This window comes from Coloeus monedula, assembly GCF_965178545.1.
Source record: "Coloeus monedula genome assembly, chromosome: 1".
Taxonomy (NCBI): domain Eukaryota; kingdom Metazoa; phylum Chordata; class Aves; order Passeriformes; family Corvidae; genus Coloeus; species Coloeus monedula.
In genome coordinates, this window is record NC_138781.1 from 115,702,919 (window position 1) to 115,722,258 (window position 19,340).

General features: G+C 37.8%; 1 protein-coding gene across 1 annotated transcript in view; it reads right to left on the reverse strand.

Annotated features, from left to right (window-relative positions):
* CCDC178 (coiled-coil domain containing 178) overlaps positions 1 to 19,340 on the reverse strand; it is a gene marked incomplete at both ends in the record, with an annotated part of 145,546 nt that overhangs the window by 15,566 nt on the left and 110,640 nt on the right. The window contains 2 exon segments of the mRNA XM_082284184.1: positions 738 to 815; positions 818 to 880. Coding sequence (XP_082140310.1) covers positions 738 to 815; positions 818 to 880 — 141 coding nt within the window.

The window sequence follows — 19,340 nt, forward strand, 5'->3', positions numbered from 1 at the left end:
AGAAATATTTCACTTAAGTCTTTTAAAAACCCTTCACAAATGCTGTCTGGTTATGGCCATTAACTATGGGAAGAGATTGAAAGGAGTGGCTTTACAGAAATATGAATAAGATACCATAGCACAAGACAAAAATAACAAGAACATTCAAACTATGCTGTACAGTAGTTATTTTCCCTGATAAATGTATTTATCTGGGGAACAAGTCATAAAATGAAAACCCATACATCACTGGAAACCATTTTTAAATCTCATATACCCACAATGCTGCTTCTTTACAAATAAGGGAAAATTATTGTATAACTGAGTTAGGAAAGTGTGATACTTCTTAGAAACAGTCCCCTTCTAAAGATACTAAATATGAATACAGTGAAAATGGCAATATTGCTTACCACAGAAATAATATTTGCACAAAACAGGACAAAATAACATCTTCTAAAACAACTAAGCAGCAGCAGCAATGCCACTCTGTGTTTCAAATATTTATATTCAATGTATTTATAATAATCTTCTCAAAGGTTTGTGAGAAATAAATCTAATCTCCCCCTCTTTTTTCAATCTATGCATGGTATATGTGCTAACTTACTGAATTCATCCTTCATGCAATTCCAGTTTATTAAAGAGGTTAAAAATTTATAAAACTCTGATGGGATATGGTTTTAATGCTTCATCACACTACCCATCATTTGCTTTTCAATCTAGATCAGAATGATCTTTCCGACTTCCCTGCAATCACCTACCTGCACAGCTAATATTTTCTGAGCGTTCTCCTGAGAGGCTGCCTGGATCCTCGCCAGCCCAGCCTGGCTGGAGAGGCCGCCCTGGAGAGGCTCCACCGCTCGGCCAGCGTGGCCGGGCTCCATCGCCCCTGCAGCGCCTGCAGCTGGGACGGCCACGCCAGCGGCCACGCCAACAGCGAAAATGCCCATGGCCACGGACACGGCAGCAACGGGGTCAGGGTGCGGGGGACAGGCGAGAAGCTAGGTGGGGGGAGGAAGGAGAAAAAAAAAAACCACAGAAAAAAAAAAAATTAAATTCCCAAGTCAGAGCAGGAGGGGAAATTAATGGCAGCGTTCAAGAAGAATGATGGAGGGAAATATAGAAAGCAGTCAATAGCCCATTCTGCGCTGTACGGACCTGACAGGAATTTCACAGTCTCTTGGTTTTTCAGCCCACTCATGTGCATTCATCAGAAACCAGTCACATCTGGCTGCCAGGATGGGGGGTTAATTTTCTCTAAATGCCTCAGCAGTTTTGTTCTAGCTGAGGCAAACTCTGTGACTGCAAAGCTGATGAGTAAAATATTTCTACTTCACCCAGTTTAACTCAAAACCGATAGCCTCGGGACATATTGAACCTTTCTTAAAAAAATAATCTTTTGAAGCTTTTTGAATGGCACATCAGGTCAGGCCAAAGTTTAAAATGCAAGTTTAAGACTTTGATGGACACAAGAGCGTTTTTTTGTCCCTGCGTAAAGCTTATCATAGCTTGGCAATGTGTGCTTTAGTGCATGACAAAACTAAAGAGAATTAACTTAGCCATCAACTGCTCAGGGAGAACAATAACAGGAAAGAAATTTCCATATAGAAGTTCCTATTAATCTACCCAGCTATAACCACATGACATGAAAGCATCTAACAGCACTAAATTGCACCAAATGTGGTGGCTGAGAGTGACACTACTTAAAAAAAGGATTTTATATTGACATATAGAAAAGATAATGCTTATCCTAGGAATCGCATTCAGCACAAAGGACACTAAGTGAAGTGATTCCAAGTGGGAGTACTTACCTGAAGGCTTTCACTTTTGCCTAACTGTAGTTATTGTTACAATCCACAGTTAAGACTGGAATCAGTTTTTCCTTAATCTGCAAGTATTTGGAACACGTAAACAGTGTGCTGGGTCTCGGTCTAGAACAAAAATGTTTTAAAGACATCTGAAAATCTACCAACAAAGAATGTTTTTGAAAACAGCTGTGGGTTTTGGCAAATTCTGCAAATGCTGCTGCATATTCTAGACTAGTTCTAATTTAGAAAATGGACATTTATACCACGTAATTCATTACTTAGGGGAAATACACGGGTTTGCCTTTCATCAAGTTAATTATTTCGATAAATTCCATAGCTATCGTTATCATGAAGACTTCAGGAGTATGCCTGTCAACCAGATTAACGCAATGGATTGTACCATTCCTTTGGAAATATTACATTTCATTAAGGTCAATGCCACAGGTCAATAATTGGATCAGTTATAAAGAAGCTTTTACATGATAAGATATGACTGCTCTTTAGGAGCAAGCGCAGTGTACCAGGTGAAAAATACACTTTTTCAAAAGAATGTAGATTATAGTAATATCAAGTGAGCTATTACAGCCTAGAGAGTAATTAATGCACATTTTCAAAATTAATGGCCTGATTTTTGGAGATACCAGGTTTCCACAAGTCCCATTAGATTCCATGGAAGCTCTGAGTATGCTGCATCTTTCCAAATGAGCCTGTAAAATATTAAAGATCTTTGTACATAATATTTTTTGTTCTGCCTGTGCATATTAAAAACAATATGAGGGAAAGTAGACAAACTCTCTCTTTTTCAATGAAAAAATAGAAAAAAACCCCAACCTGAATCACAGTCAAAACCTTCACCCAAATAGTAGATTTTCCAGTTTGAAAAATCTTTTTTAAATACTGGAGCCCCTTCCCTTTTATTTTAAGAATTATTTTGTTTCCTGAAATCTGTCTCTTCCTGCTTGTCTGCTGTTACTGTAACTATTTTCAAATCTCACTTTTTCTGATACCATTCTCAAGTCTGAAAAAGAATGCAGGTGAGAGAGGGACAAAACATAACAACTTAGGACATATTAATAAAACAATCTGCTCTAGGCCAAGAAAAACAAATTAAGTAGAAAACTGGTTTTGGGTTATCAAAATCTTGATTTTGTAAAAAGTTAAAATAATTCCAAGATATGCTGCATTACTATATGATAAGGAAAATGGTGGTTGGGGGAGCATATGGAAGGATTTGGCAGTAAACAGTGAGAGGGATTGGTGGTTATCCAGTTAGGTGGCTACCCAATTTCTTGTCTTGAAAGAATTAAAAGACATTCAAAAGTTTTGAGGTTTAACTACATGAAAATTGCTATATTTATTGAGAAACTGACAGTTTGTAAAGGCTGGTGTCCAACACAACTTTTGCTAGTGTTTCTAATTCCAAAATTACAAGCCCATAATAGCTGATGTTATTATGTATCATATTTTAAAATGCATCTTGTATTTTGAAAACATTTCATTATGCCTAGCACAATGGAGCCAAACCCAAAAAATTATTCTTTTTACAATATTAATTGCAACATAAATAACATTTATGCATGTGGTCAGAAATACAGTTTTGTGAGAAGGTAACAACTCGATCACATTATGTTGCCTGCAAGCTTAGAATAAACTGATGAACCCACTAACGTAGGAGGGACCAAGTGAATTCCTGAGTCAACAGCAGAGCAGTAGCTGAGGGAATGATTCAAAAAATAAAAACCTCAAGTGACTTAGCTAAAGAGCACTTCTAACCCAAAAGAAGACTTTGTAGGCTTTGTCATGGTCTCCCTGTCCCTACAGGCACCAATACTGTTCTGGCAGATGCTCTTCTTGGTCATATCAGTGGCATATAGTAATTAGCTTTTCCTGATTTTTTTTATTTTTTGTCAGATGTAGAGACTTAAAAAGGCATGGTATACATGAGTTAAATACATCATTGTTGCTTGCTCCTTTGTTTTTCAGTGCTGTGTTTCTTAAGTATTCTGAACACATCGAGCCAAACGCTGGCAGAGAAGGCAACAGCATCCAGCTCCAGCAGTCAAGGTGTAGCAATACGTACAGTAGACAAATATTTGTGTGAAATTCACCTTGGTTTTGATGTTTGCTTTGCTGTGAGAGCAGGACTGAAGGAAAAAGGAAATAGCCAAGCAAGTTACAGATTTTGGGGATTCAAGAGGAAAGGAGACCCCAGGATTCCTGTTTCTGTAATTCTTGAATCTGCCATGGGTGCAAGGTGATACAGGTGGATGGGAGGACAATTTTTGCAGCAAGCAGTCTTCTCTCAGTCCTCATCCTGAAAACAAGGAAAGAGTGAGCCAATGGCTTTGCTGAAGTGACACCTTTGGGAGCTTCTGAGGAGGATAAATGATGTTCCCAAGGAGTTGCCCTTGCCATTCTTCTGCTTTGGGGCTTCACTATCATTCCTCTGGTGTTGTGGCTCCCCTCTGTGACTCACAGCAGAGGGCACCATATGGTCCCATAATTATTTAATTCCTTCATTACACGTGGCACTAATATCATCGATAATATCGGCATAAATTTGGGAGAATGATGTATGAACTACCTGACAGTACTGTCCTACTAGAGAGGAACCTTATGATTCAGGGTACCTTAATCTGTTCTCACCTTTAAGTTTTTTGTTATGATGAATCTAGATACTTCATTAAATTCATACCTGACTTGCACTAATATAAATGAAATCAAGTTAATATTTTAACCTGTAATTTTTTATCTGAGGAATCAAACTGGATAAAAAATTATATGATACTATTTGAAGCTCAGGCCTATTCAAGCCTAATTCATTATACCAGTGGCATTGTTTCTAGGTCCATATTTATTAATGTTGCCACTATATTTTTACTCTCTATATTGCAAACAAAAGTTAAGATGAAAGAAAATCCCAAATAGAAATATATAACTACATCTTATTTAGACCAGAATATTTTTTTATTTCTGTTACCTGGCAGTTCATAGGAAACCACAATTTTCACCTGCTTATCTTTTATTGCAGTCTAGCTGCATAGCACTGGAACAACACTGAGATACTTGTCAATGAACCCAAAGCCAGGAGTGTTTGCTTGTTTAAACAAGGCACATGGCCCCACTAAGAACATAAAGTGAGCAGCACCTGGAACTCAGTCATGATGCTTTTTCGCAGCTTCGATTACCTGTTCTGGACAGTGATGACATGCTAGCATCACACTGGGTTACAATTACAAACCTGCTTCTCCTCTTAGCTGTTTTTAAATAGTGACATTCAGTTGATCTGAATACAACTGTTTCTCTTTTACCCCTGAGAATGAAAAGACCCTCCATGAATAAAATGCTATTTTATTTTACAAAATTATAATTATTCATAATATAAATGCATTCTGCATTTAGAGTACGTACTTACGCCTAAGGTGTCTGATCCATTAAAATGGCCAGATTCTGGGTCACACAGAAGGTAGTAGATATTATTATAGGCAAAACTATTATTCTGAAAAAAGAAGGTTGTCTGAAAAAAGAAGATTCTCCTTAAATTTTGCCAAACTTTAAACCTTTGATCTAAAAATGTGCATGGCAGGTGTTTGCTTCAGGCTGAATTTGTTTGGATAGCCCAAGCAGTTTGCTTTCTTTTTTTGAGGAATTCTAGGCAAAATACATTACTGTGCTTCTGTAACCAAATTATATCGGTATTTCCTTTACTAGATGCACTTTGCAAAGGGGACTCACATTTCAGAGGGGACAACATTTCTCTGTGTGATATGCCTTTTTCATAAAAATATTCTGGTAAAAACTGTAAGTCTTTGGAAAATTATTGTCTGCATATAGTCGATAGCAAATGTTTCCATTTTTATAATTTTTTTTTAACCATATTGTCCTCTGTAAACATTCTTGGTCTTCTCAGTGGTCCTACAGTTGTTCAGATTCTGTAACAATATTCCTAAGCAAGTAAGAATGCTTATTGCTGTGTAACTCTACCCTGTACATAAACCACCTTCACAAAGTGGTTTGTCACACATTAGATCAGGAATACAGCACTGAAACTTGATTGTTGTCTATAATGTTTCTTATTTTGGTCTTGGATGAAATTCATTACTGACAGCAATGTGCCTATCTGTGTACCAGCAAAAACACCCACATATTGGTGCACAGAAAACCTGGACAAACAAATCTTTGCAAAAATTGGATGGTTTATTTGGATCAAACTGTGAAGTCTGTGCTAAGGATGCCAACTTATGATTAAGAAATCCAATTGTTAATCAAAACTGGTGTATTTCTAACCATTAGAGTTTAATCTAGGTTTTCCACAGCTATGCTAGAGTACAATAACTTCAAACAAGGAGATCCAAACCTAGACCACAACACGGAACATCCTTTCCCAGTGCAATAATATTTTACCAGAAGAAAAACTGGTTTTCCGTTTTCTTTCAAGTACCAACTGAAATTTCCTTTTCCTTTCTTGATTTTTCTTTCAGAAATAGCCTGAAAAGGATGAACCAAACTCAGCCACATGGCTCAAGGAGTGGGAATTTCTCTGATTACAGACTTTGAAGCATAGCTGTGATGAAAAAAGGGTGATTCCAGACTAAAAAAACCAATCCAAGCAAATGCAAATTGAAACATTTAAAAGAATGAATAGATGAAAATGATGCAGTTACATTAGGTATACAGAGCTTCTTACCAAGTGATTAAAACTATTTGTGGATATTAAAATGAAGAAATGGACTAAGCATCAGCAAGAATGGAAAAATACACTTAGCTGAGGCAGATGAGAGGAACAGATGGGCAGAGCACTTCCAAGAAGTCTCACTAGACTCAGCCCACTATCTAGATAATATTTTGATGAAATGTTATGAACCTAAGCTATTTAACATTAACAATAACTAATTGAGATGTCAGCAATAAACACAGCAATCCAGAAGCTAAAAAATGTCAAAGCAGAGAGCAAAGATCATTATCACAGAGAATAATATTATACAGTACGATATATCCAGGATACAATATTTAAACTCATCTGAAAAAAAAAATCTTTCCTGTCCCTCCTGCAACAGAAATAATTTGCAAATATTATACAGGATGTAAGATGATGTTGGGCAGAAATCTTAGTAAACAATAGGCCAGATTCAGCTGAGGTGAACATGAGTGAACTAGAGGTGGTTATGGTAAATACCATCATGAAAGTGCATCATCAGTTCTCAAAAATAGTTGGAAAGCTTATGTACATGTGCAGTCATATACTGAGCATGAAATCAGGTTCACTCCTTGAAGAAGGCATAGAATGGAAGACAAAATACACTTTAATATCAAGACTTTTGGATATAACCCTACAGAAATGTATTATGTTCATGCCTCTGCTCTGGCATGTCAACTAAATAATTTAAATTCAGCTTTCCAGAGATAACTGATAATTTCATCCTCTTTTTTTGTTGTAATTGGTTTTGGGAATCCGATTTAAATCTTCAGTTTTTAGAGATAATTGGCAATGGCCAAATTTCAACTGAAAGTAGCAGGGAGATTTGGAATCGTAGGGTGCCATGAAGAAAGCATGTTGCTGACATTAATATTTACAGGGATAGATCTTTAAGCAACTCATTGCTATGTTAAGCAGCTAAACCCACAGTTATTTTATGGTATTGACAGTACAGGAAACCAGGATTATTTTGCTGACTTGTTTTATTAAAACACAACTCTGTTTTACATTCAGTGACTATAACCCTTTTAATTCCACTCCTGATTGACATTGATATAACTGACCTGGATTCTACATAACATCATTCTGTAATTCTGCAGTAGTCTCCCTTGAGACACCAGTTTATTACAAAATGTAGCAGACCAAAATGCAGCTAACAGGACAAGCACTAGCTACTACTCACTGCTATCAGTAGTAGCCTACTACAGTTTCCAGATCTAAGCAAATCAGCGTTACATGTTGAACAGTGACTAATGTGTCACTTCTAAATCGACACGTTCTCTATTGCCTACGATGCTAATCTGATATCAGAGGATCCAGTGTGTGTGTCATATTAATTCAGCAGTGCACAGTGAATGCCAAGTTCTATGTAAATGACATAAGCCTTATCAGTTCCATTCATTGTTACAACTCAAACAACGGCAATTACAACAACTCTACAGGTTTTGGCACTGCAAGAATGGCAGATTTATTAGCAAAATCCAGTTAATATTTATCTTTTTATACTATTCCACTACCAAGTTACACCTGTACAATATACAAAGCTCCTAGGTAATGAGATACTTCTTTATTGTCAAATCTGCTCCACAGACTGCTGGTAAAGATTACATAGTTCATTTAAATAAAGCTCTTTTGTCAACAGGCCGGATATACTTTAAAAATGAGTAAAAGCCTCATGACAAAACCAAATCTCAGCTGAAGTGCAAGTATACATGAAAAGATGCACTTGTTTTTTTGACCTTATTCCAACTGTTAATGCTTTAGTAAGCAGATTAGCAGTACTACATTTTAAAAAAGGAAAAATTTATTTCAAGATCCACTGAAAAACAAGCTAAGAAAAGTCTGAAAAATCAGAGTACAATCTTCTACTAGAAATATTGGTGAATGCAGACAAAAACATTGACTAATGGAGGAAGAAAAAAATGAGAGTGGTGTTTTGATCTTTAACTGCTGTTGAGAAAAATGAAGAAAACAGACAACAGAGTAAGATCCAGGTTTTTTTCTGTTTATTGTGGCTAGTACTGAAATACCAATATGAGGATTGAAAGTGTGCTTTCTTTATAAGATTCCTAAAAATGTAGCCTAGAGTTTGATACTGAGTAGATGTAGAAAATGTGTGATGTTATTCTTTCCTCAAAGATTTCTCTACTTGCCAGTTTGTACTGCTAGAGAAGGAAAATATATCTTCACTTATCATCTCTTTATATAATTTAGCAACACTTAGAATCAAATACTGTTATTTCATCCCCAGGAGCCTGAAGCAATGAATGGAAACTTCTCAAAAAAGTGAAGATAATTGCACTTACTACAAACCAAAGGTTTTATTTTTAAAAACTCTTTAATTTTTCTTATTCTTTTTCTTTTTTTTTTTTTTTGTCTCCTAAACTCTGATCTGCAGAAGCCTACAACTTTTTCCAACTTTCATTTGGTATTTGCACAGAACCATTAGAGGAATATGTCAGATATCACAAGCTGAAGTGTCAAAACACTGCAAGTAAAGAAGATTGTTCCAAAGAAATTTCTGACCTTGCCATTAATTTCTTCTGTTAAATGGCCATAATCCCTAATCATTCCTTTTACAGATTCTGCTGCTTACTCTGCAGATATAGCACAACAAAATACCATATCTCATCCTCTGTCCCCTCCTAAAGGATTTTTGGAGTATAATTGTTAACACATTTTTCAAAAAGTAAACTAGGGCCCTTTTGGCACGTAGTGATGTTGACAAATTTTTTCATTAGCTTATCATTTTAAAACTAAAACTAATAAACAAACTTTAATAAGAATATATTACACTACTTCCCCAAACAATTTAATGCTGAGGTCTAAGATCAGCTTCATCTTTGTGAAAGGTGAATTTTTGCCTTCTTTGCTACCTTTGAAACACACAAAGATTAATTATCAAAATGTACTTCATTTGTAGATCTAGCAGAATACAGAGATAGCACCCTGCCTGTCTCGACTAAGGCACATCAAATATTATGATGATAAGCATTTATATTCAGCTGTTGCTTCCGATTCCTATAAAGTATCTCCTGATCACTGCAGAAAAGTAAAATGAAATTCAAAAGAACACATTTTATCTTTATCCGGATGACACATACATTTTTTAGTTATCCCTTACAACTTCATGAAAATTCAAGGATGGTAAATCAAGCCCATCTTGCTCTCTGTCCAGAAGTGAGCCTGTTGTCACCAGAGAGTACTGCCATTCCATTTGTGTTTCTGGCAGTGATGTCAGTCACCAGTCTGCCCTAGGTTTAGTGCAGCAGGACCATGCATTGCAATAACCCAGACCATACACCAGGCCTCTCTGCAGTTGCACATGTCCCTGGATGCTTGGCTGAATCCCCACCAGCATCCCTTTATCCATGATGCAAAATTAACTCCTGGTTAACCATTTCAGGAATGACATGGCCGTCGGTTGCACAGGGATCTCCGATGTGTTTGCACAATACACCGCCCAGACAGCAAAAGCAGCTGGGGACTGGGGATTCTGTAGGGCCAACCTGAGCACAGAGAGGTAAGTGTGCTTCCTGGAAGGCAATGAATCAATCAGGAGAACAGCTGGCCAATTAATATGTGCATAACTTCTTGCCAGATGTTACCTTTGTGCTGATGGCTGATTGCATCTTAGAGATGCACATTGTTTCTCAGCCCCTGGGGCGACTTTCGTATCGTTAAATAAAAGGAGCCAGGAACTCCTCTGTGGCAGTAAGGCTGAGAGGTGCAGGCAGGTTTTGTTCACACTCTGTAGTCCACTGCCACTTCTCAGCCTTGTGTGATGACCTCACTGCCCAAAGACACACACAGTATTTTAGGGGCAGAGGGGTTAACAGCTGAATGACTGAATTAATGAGCTTCGGCCTATGGAGATGAAACACTGACTAGGCATTGCATACCCTTGGACATGGCAAAACCTCTTGGGACAGTGGTGGAGTACTGTATTGTGTTGAGGGAACTAAACTGGTGCTGTCCTGTTCATGTTCTCTGCTTGAAGCAGAGCCTGATGCATGCTGTTCCTCACACTCTGTTAGGTTTTCTCTTGGAGAGTGCTGACTAGCACAGGTCAAAACAGCACCATGTGGTACCATAAATATGCAGCACGGAGTGCTAGGTCAAGCTAGATCCCTAATCCTCTTTTATTTTGCAGACCAGATATAGCCTTCACAGCCAAGAGTATAGTGAGCTTCCTTTTGAAATTGTCTTGCAAAAAGCCAGATAAACACATGCTCTTTATAAACAATAAGCACTGAATTCATAAATAATAAGAATTAATGGGCAGGAAGGGATTAGGAATGGATTGTGAAGGCTGAAGAGGGTCTAACTTCAACAAAAAGGGGAATAATAGGGAAAACTTATGTGACTACAAGGTCTTATGGTGGATCAGGTTAAGACTTATGCTGTGAAGGGAAAAAGGGGTATCTTGAGAGTCATAACTGAAGTCTTTAAGTGATCAACTAACTTGAGTTTGACATCATTCGTCTGATCAAACACCTTTTTTTTCTTATCTACAACCACTGATTAGATTTCATAAGTCTTATGAAAATTCTTCATCCTAGTTACCCTCTTCCTGACTTTGAGTCTAGAACTAATTTACATTTTTAGGCTAAACAGTTGTTTTCCTTCTTGCTTGCCTCAGAAGTAAGAATAAAGTGACTGAGTGTCCTTTCCTGCTTACTAAACATGAGAATCTTTTGCGGTTTACAAAGACTCAGATTCCAATACCCACCACATCTACACCTTAGCCTCTTGGTACAGTCATTTGTTCTGTGTGATTCTTGGTTGTATTCTCACAGAGACCTCTAAAGAGTTACTTAATTACCTGATCTGAGAACAAAGCACTCAGACAGACAGTCCTGTATTTTCCCATCCCCATTATCTGCCTGTCTTCAGAAAGGATGGATATTGTATTGCAAAAATTAATATTACAGGGAAGGCAGAAATTAAAATGGCATTATATAGAATATAGTTTACAATTAGTTAGATACTTAGCTTCAGTCTGTCATAATATGTATTACATTAACTAGCCATCAAGATAATTGGAATTAAATATTTCAGGCCTTGCCAGAACCCTTCGTCCTCAGAAGGGCTTAGGCATTCAGCCACATTTCTGCAGGAAGCACAATGTGAGCAGAAGGAAAAGGCTAAATGAAGTAATACACTGTCAATAATTAAATCCCTCAGTAGCTACTCTAAGTCATTCATACAAAAGGATTACATTATAAGAAACCCCACAGGTGTGATGTAGGTTAGGACCTAATGTAAAGGAGAAGATTGAATAGTATTCCATAAGCATTGTTCCACTGTAGATCCTTCTTAAAGTTCTGAAAAGAAGAAAGATGAAGAAAGAGGAGAAAATTAAGAACAAGAACCAGAAGGACAAGAAATAAGAAAGCATGTGTCCGAGAAGGCAGGAATTAGAATTCTTCACCTTGCAGGTCTATTTCAATCTACAATATTCCCACCTTAATATTTCATTCAAAGCCCCAAACTAAATATGGAAAAAATACTGTTGGAAAAACTCCCAACTACATTATTTGTGGTAAGTTTTCAAAGTGTTTGAGCAAACAAACAAACAAACAAACAAAAAGGTTTCTTAACTAGTGTTGTTCTAGCTGCTCTTCTGTACTCCACAATACCTTCCAGCCTTCAAATTTAGAGAGCTCAGTCAGGTAAGCAAGTTTGCTATTGCACTTGCAGTCTAAATTTCAAAGCTTAGTCTATGTCTCTTCTGGTGTGTTCTTGTTGTACTGGGTTTGCATGGCCAAGTTTTGGTAGCAAGTTTTGGTAGGACTGGCTTCTGTAAGAAGCTTTCCCATGTCCAGCAGAATTTCCAGAGAAGAGAGGAATGAGTGTATGAGAGAAGAACAGCCCTGCATACACCATGGTCCTTGCAGAAGGAGTGGGAGGAGATGCTCCAGAAGCTACAGCTGAGGCTCCGCTGCAGCCCATGGTGCAGATCATGGTGAGGCAGATGTGGCCCTACAGCCCATGGAGGACCACAGAGATGCAGAGATCCTCCTGCAGCCCCTGGAGGAGACCACACCAGAGCAGATGGGTGCCTGAGAGGAAGCTGTGAACCTGTGGGTGACTCATGCTGGAGCAGGATCCTGGCAGGGATTTGCAGACCCGTGGAGAGAGGAGCCCATGCAGGAGAAGATTTCCTGGCAGGACCTGTGACCCTGTGGGGGACCCACACTGGAGCAGGCTGTGCCTGAATGACTGTACCCATGGAAAAAAATGACACACATTGGACCAGTTAGTGAAGAACTGTTGTCCTTGGGATGGACTCACGTCAGAGAAGTTCTTGGGGAACTTTCTCCTGTGTGAAGGGTCCCACACCGGAGCAGGGGAAGAGTTCATCTCCCTGAGCAGTGATGAACTGACTAACCCCCATTCCCTGTCTGTGCTGTTGGTGCAGAGGAGGAGGAGCTGGGAAAGAGGGAGGGATGGGTGGAAGGTGGTTTTGCTTCTCATTGTCCTGCTCCATTCAAATGGACATGGGCCATACAAGAAGGCTGATAATGATATATTGCACTGGTAACTAGCACTGAGTCAACTCCAACAGTGTAGGTTTCAACAGTGCTTTAGCCAAGGAGAGCTAAATTTTTAGCCAAGGAGACACTAACTAGAGCATTTCACTATTTTTTCTCTTTGTTTAGTCTTCTCATTGCTCAAAATGTTTTTTTAACAGTTCTCCATGCTTTTACTTCTTAACTTTTCCTCAAGCTGAATTCTGTTGTTTCCATTCATGTATCATATTTCCCTTGCTTTTCCTCTTCAACAGCATGCAGAGATTGGCAGCCATCAATTAGATTGTAGTACCATTGTAAATTATTTATTATATTTCATAATGATAAAGCAGCACTTGATCTTGCAGTAAGATAAGGTCTCCGGTATGGTGCCTGATAAAAACTTCAATCACAGGACCATATTCTGCTTGTCACTGAAAAAAATTCAATGCAAAAGCTAAATAAGTCTTCATTTCCTGATACATTAAGAAGTTTCCAGTTACTTCACCCATTTCTTAAGATAAAAAAAATATTAGCTGTTGGCATTCCTGTTTCTTGCATGTAGCAAGAGTAACATTCACCTGCTCATTTTTCAGCTTCAGGCTATCCATGCTATGTGGCACTCCCATGTCCCCTCATCTGGAGGACCCATAGAAACACAACACATTTTCCTCCCCTTTTTCATGCAGCCATTTCCAGCACAGTGAAATTCAGGGCCCTCATACAGGTGATGTGCATGTGGGTCTTGGCCTGCTGCTGCGTGGGGAAATAGCCAGGATGTGCACCCACAAATCAGAGCTGGGTGTGTCCTTGCTCCAGAGGACAGATAAAGCCTGAGACAAGCACAGCTCAATCTTCTGTTTTACACCCTGCTTTGAGGGGCAAAGGGGCACAGAGTGACATCAAAGACAACAGCCATACTTTCAATTTATGAGAATAGTAAGAACCCAAAAGCAACAACATTACTAAAATTAAGAGCAATTAAAGTCAAATTTGCTCAGCATCTGCAATGGCCCCTAGGATTTGTCATTTTTATACTGCAGCAAGGAATCTGAAAGTCCTGGGAGGCCAGGCTCTAGCCCAGATAGATCCAGGTCTCATCCCTGAGCACCACAACAGGGAGCCTATTAACACTGACAAGGCTGACTGCCCTGAAATTGCAGACTTTTAAAACACTGACATTCCTGGCCCCAGTGGCACAAGGGCCCAGGACTTGTGCCCCAGTTTTTGGGCAACACCTCAGGACCTCTGGGTGTCAAGTGTCTGGTTCTGCTGTCAGCCACCAGAGTCCCTGCTGCAGAACTGAGACTACAGCCCCTATTTTGGGGGACCACACAGGCACAGTCATGCTGCTGAGACTGATGGCAGTCTTTCTGGCAGTCTCTCTGGACACAGACCCCAGACGAGCAAGACCCCAGGCATCTCTTTCCAACTCTGAGCAAGGTAGCACTGAAAACTCAGTTTCTGTCATTGAGAAATTGATTGAACCCAAGATGTTAAATAGCCACCTTGGTTTCTGTTTCAATATTTTTGCTGACAGATTTTCACTTGTTTGTTATTATTACTTAGGTGTGTTTCTTAAAATCATCTTTCTCATCAAAAGGGCTTTATATATGCACCAATATCAGCCTTTAATTGACAGGTATTATATTTACAAGGCAAATATGTTAAATAGAAGGCATTAAAACAAATAGATCTGAGTAAAATGATTGAACACTGCCTTCAAAGATGTATGTGTTTCATGGACTTCATCTTAAAATTGGTGTCTATGTTCTTTCTTCTTCTTAGCAAGGAGTATGACTGTATAGTCAACTCTTCCTAACTCATGGAACATTCTCCAGAACTGATCAAAATTCAAGTGCATATGAAAATAAAGAAGTCTTTTCTAGAATGTTAGCTTCAGATTGATTTTCACTAGGTTTATCAAGAACTTTGGGTTTTATAAACCTTCTTTTAAATGTGATTTCTAAAAATCCTTTCAAACAACAGTTTTCCTAGGTAAAAGCTGGTAGCAGTAATAAATAAATAAGGGAGAATACACATCTTTGGTTAAACTATTTTAACGAGGAGACACTTAAACCATTAATGACCTGAGTCAGTGACTTTAGTAACCATGAGTTAGTTGACAGGTTCCACCTACCTTGATTTCCAAGATTCTTAACAGCCACAATTACACAAATAGATTCAGTATTATGTTCCTGATTACCAGATAAATGAAAGATGCAAAAAGGTATCTAGTTAATGCCTTTATAATCACACACAATTACCTTAAAAGGATAATAAAAAGGAAAGAAAAATGTTCAGAAGTTAGGAAATGCCAGACTCACAGTTGCTTTTGCAATGTTAATTTAAGACCCTATGCATTATGACACAGCCTGATTTATATAGTTCATAGTCCTTTTCATATCTCTTTCAAAGCAGTGAGTGGACTCACATTGTGAACAGATCAACATGTGGAGTGAAACAGAGTGTTTCCGGGGGAGACTATTTCTGCAGTGCAACAATATTCCGTGTGAGACAGAGCTGAAACAGTACCCCAAAGATTTTCATAGAAGTTGTTGAGAACATATGACAGCTGATATTTAGGCATCTTTAATTTCTTCTCAGCCTCTGAAAGCAGAGTGGGCCTAATAGCTTTGCATCTTCTTTCATGTTCTTCCATTTCTCCGTAGACTGACTCAGGTTTAATGAAGAACTTCAGCTTCTCCCTGGACTGCTCTTGTGTCACATCTTGTGGCATATTATACATAACTTCACCTTTTCTGAAAATCTACTCGGGTGGATCTACGTGAAACTGAAATACAGCCATATGTAGTATTAACCACCAGTTAAGTCCAGAAGGTCCCTGATGAGATCCAGAGGACAGAAATCCATGGTCAGGTGCTGTGTAGGGTGGGCAAGCCAGTAGAACTGACAAAGCCACCTTGGCATGGTAGAAACCAAGAAAAAGGACCATTTGGCCTTGAGCCCAAGGAGGTCTCCATGGTCTCATTTTTTTAGCCTTTTCCTAATGTGTGAAGTGCCTTAAAAGCAGTGCTGTCAGTCCTTGTTGTAGCCAATGCTGAAAAATGGAAAGCATAAATGTCAGAAGCTGAATTTTCTGGGTTTGGTGATTTTTTCTATATCTGTTTTTCTTCTACTTTTTAGGACACAGGTTCAGCTTCTAGCAACGGAAGTAACAATAATTATCTTAATTAATCATCTTGATCAGTTTTCTCTTTCTGCAGAAAGGCAAAGAAAGCAAAAACCTGCACACATCACATGCTTCTAGCTTTCTTTTGGAAGAAAATTTGGAAATTTTTGGAAAATTTTGGAAAATTTTGTATTTTGCAGGAAGGAGAGAAATATTGCACTTCAAAAGCTTCCCAATTTGGAAGATCAGGAGAGCAAGGCTGCAGAGCGCACAACAGGTACGTTTAATGTCAGCAGAGACAGAATAACCGCATCCTAGATAAAAAAATTGTTACTTCTTTTTCAAGTTAAAGACTAGGTTGACTAGCACACCAACTGTTTTGCACTCCTCTAATACAAAAAAGTGCTTATTTGGATGCTTTATACTATTCCAGAGTTTGGAAAAGCAATAAAGAGTATATCAATACATTTAGCTTTACAAGTTGTTTTTTTTTTAAAAACCCAATACATAAAACCATACTGCAATCACTTTTCTTTAGCATATCTTCAAGTATTTCATTCAAAAGTTTCAAGGCTCCTTAACCCTAATCCTTTCTGAGGTCAATCATATGTGCTATATAGAATAAAATATTACTATTTTTTTTCTATTACCTGAAATATTTACATAAAATAAATCCACTGTAAGTCCAAATCAAGAATAAAATTACCTGCTCTGTGTCAAAACAATCTCATATAAGTCAACCACTTTTAAATAAATACAAAAGTCTTATCTTGAGTGGAGGCTAGGCAACAGAAAATAAAATTTAATTGCAAAGTCAATTATCTTGCTATAGATAGCAAAGAAATAGAGAAATTTAAAATACATACTGAAAACCCTTATAGGTACAAAGCTTTGAACTTGGTCAATAGTCTAGGAAAGCCAGGTTTTGGCAATTACACAATACCTAAAGGGTTGATAACTAAAAACTGCATGTTGTGGGACACAGGAAGATTTATAATACAGAACTCACTGGAATACAGTCACTGGGAATGTAGAAGTATTTAATTGTATTATATAATCTGATAAATATTTATTGTATAGTTCAAGAATGCATCTTAATAAGAGTTTAAGACTCTCCTAATTCACATTCCCCAGGAGAGTAGGCATGTTTGTTACCAGTGGCTTTTCACTGCAGGGCATAGCTTTTTAGGTAAAAAAAAAAAGAAAGAAAACCCCAACAATACCTTTTCTCCCCAAAACTGAAAAAGAACAGCTTCACAGGCATTAAAAAAGCTAAAATAGTAAAATACAAGGTAGGATCGTACAGTGATTTTTATTTTGGCTAGATATAAGACTGTAAATAAGACTGTAAATACAATAACTGAGAGTTAACATCTGTTTATGGTACTACTACATCTAGTAATCTGATTATCGTGCTGCCTGTAGGAAATGAAACAATTGTATTTGCATGCCTACAGCTCAAGTCTGCTCGATTTCCTGTGGATCATCTATGTACACCTAGACAGGTGTGTTGCCCTCAGGCTATTTTTACTACGTAACATCTGAAATCACAACTGTGAACCAGTTCTGCAGGTGGGAATTTTCCCAACAGTGTATTTACATTTGAATTTGAAAAGTTCTGTGCAGGTTTAAGGAAGAACGAAGCACTTACTGAACAACCTTGGCCACTGGTTTTAGAGTTGCCTTCCTTACTGGGACCCATACTAATAATCCAGTCTTTCAGAAAGGCTTATTTTTATCAGGAAATAATTTGGGCTACTGTTATCTAGGTGCTTAAATATAAAGGTTTAGGTACCTTGCATGAGGCACTGGAGTTCAAAGGCTTTGCACAACACCTAAATTAAACAGCATTGCTACAAACATGTAAGAACAGGGACTGCAACATCTCAAAAGAAAAACTGCACCCACACTTCCGGGGGCTACATTACTCAGAGCTTAACTTCAGAACTCCCCTTGCACGTTTAAGAAATTACTGCTCGAGGGACAGTGTGAAGTACTTATGTGCACAAAAATTATCTTCAATCCAGTATAATTTTCTTATCTGTCAGAATTTTTAACTATTCCTTTTCATTGCTTCAGAAAAAAAAAAAAAAAAAAAAGAAAAACCCAACGTTTTTCTAATGGGCCACTGATCAGAACTGTTATTCTGATGGTGAAATCCCAAAGGGAAGCATGTTTCAAATATGAAGTATTCCCTCCAGAGTCCCTGGCAGTCATAGAAAGAAGAACTTCTTGATGTATAAAGACGGTGTCACCACTGTCAGAGAATACTACAGCAGGAAATGAACCACAAATAAAAGCAATGTCTTTCTGCCTAGGAATCAAAATAGTTGTTTTTTAACCTACAATAATTTTAGAGAATAGAATTCTAATGAATGCTTGCACACATTATGAGAAAAAAAGCCACTTGTATGTAGTGTTTTTCAAATGTGTATATACTTGGGCTAATACTCAAGCAGATAATTTAAAGAGGACAAGGTTGTACACAACATATAGAGAAGGTCCCCATCAAGAAATCAAAACATCATTTTACAGAAGGTAAAATAATGTACAGTTCAAAGCCAACCTCACTTTTCCAACAAATGGAGCCATAAATGCAATTTTCTGTCCTTTGCTCTGAAGAATTAATTTTAAGGTATTCATATTTTTCTTCAAGTACATCTTAAGTCTCAATTAAACCCCAAAAAGCTACAATAAAGTAACATTAAGAGCCAACTTAAACCCATCATAGCAAGGAGATTCAGTCTTAGGCTAAAAATTTTGTCTCACTCTCCATCTTTAAATCACTCTGTTTTGGTTAGGAATTGTATGGCCTGGAGAAGTGTGTGATTTTTCATACTGCATAGTACGTATGTTCCAGCACTTAGGTTAAAGGAAAGTCAGAATTTTTAGCCTTAACTCTGAATTTCTTTACCTTTGAAGGCTTAACTGAAGCATCTATAATCAGTTTAACACGAGTTTTTGACATTTAAATCTTTTCACCTTGGAATAGAAGGTGGAATTTCGAAAGCTCCTATTTTGCTGTGTACTTCAACAGTGCTTTCTAAATTTAAAGGATTGAGCACCACTTACTACTCAGACTGAATATATGCATTTTTAAATGGCACTTAGACATGAGTGGCTTAAATGTGGTAAAAAAGGCTTACACATTGCCAATATAAGTTACAAATTCAAACATTCGGGCATGAAAATCCTTTCCCTAAGTTGTTTTC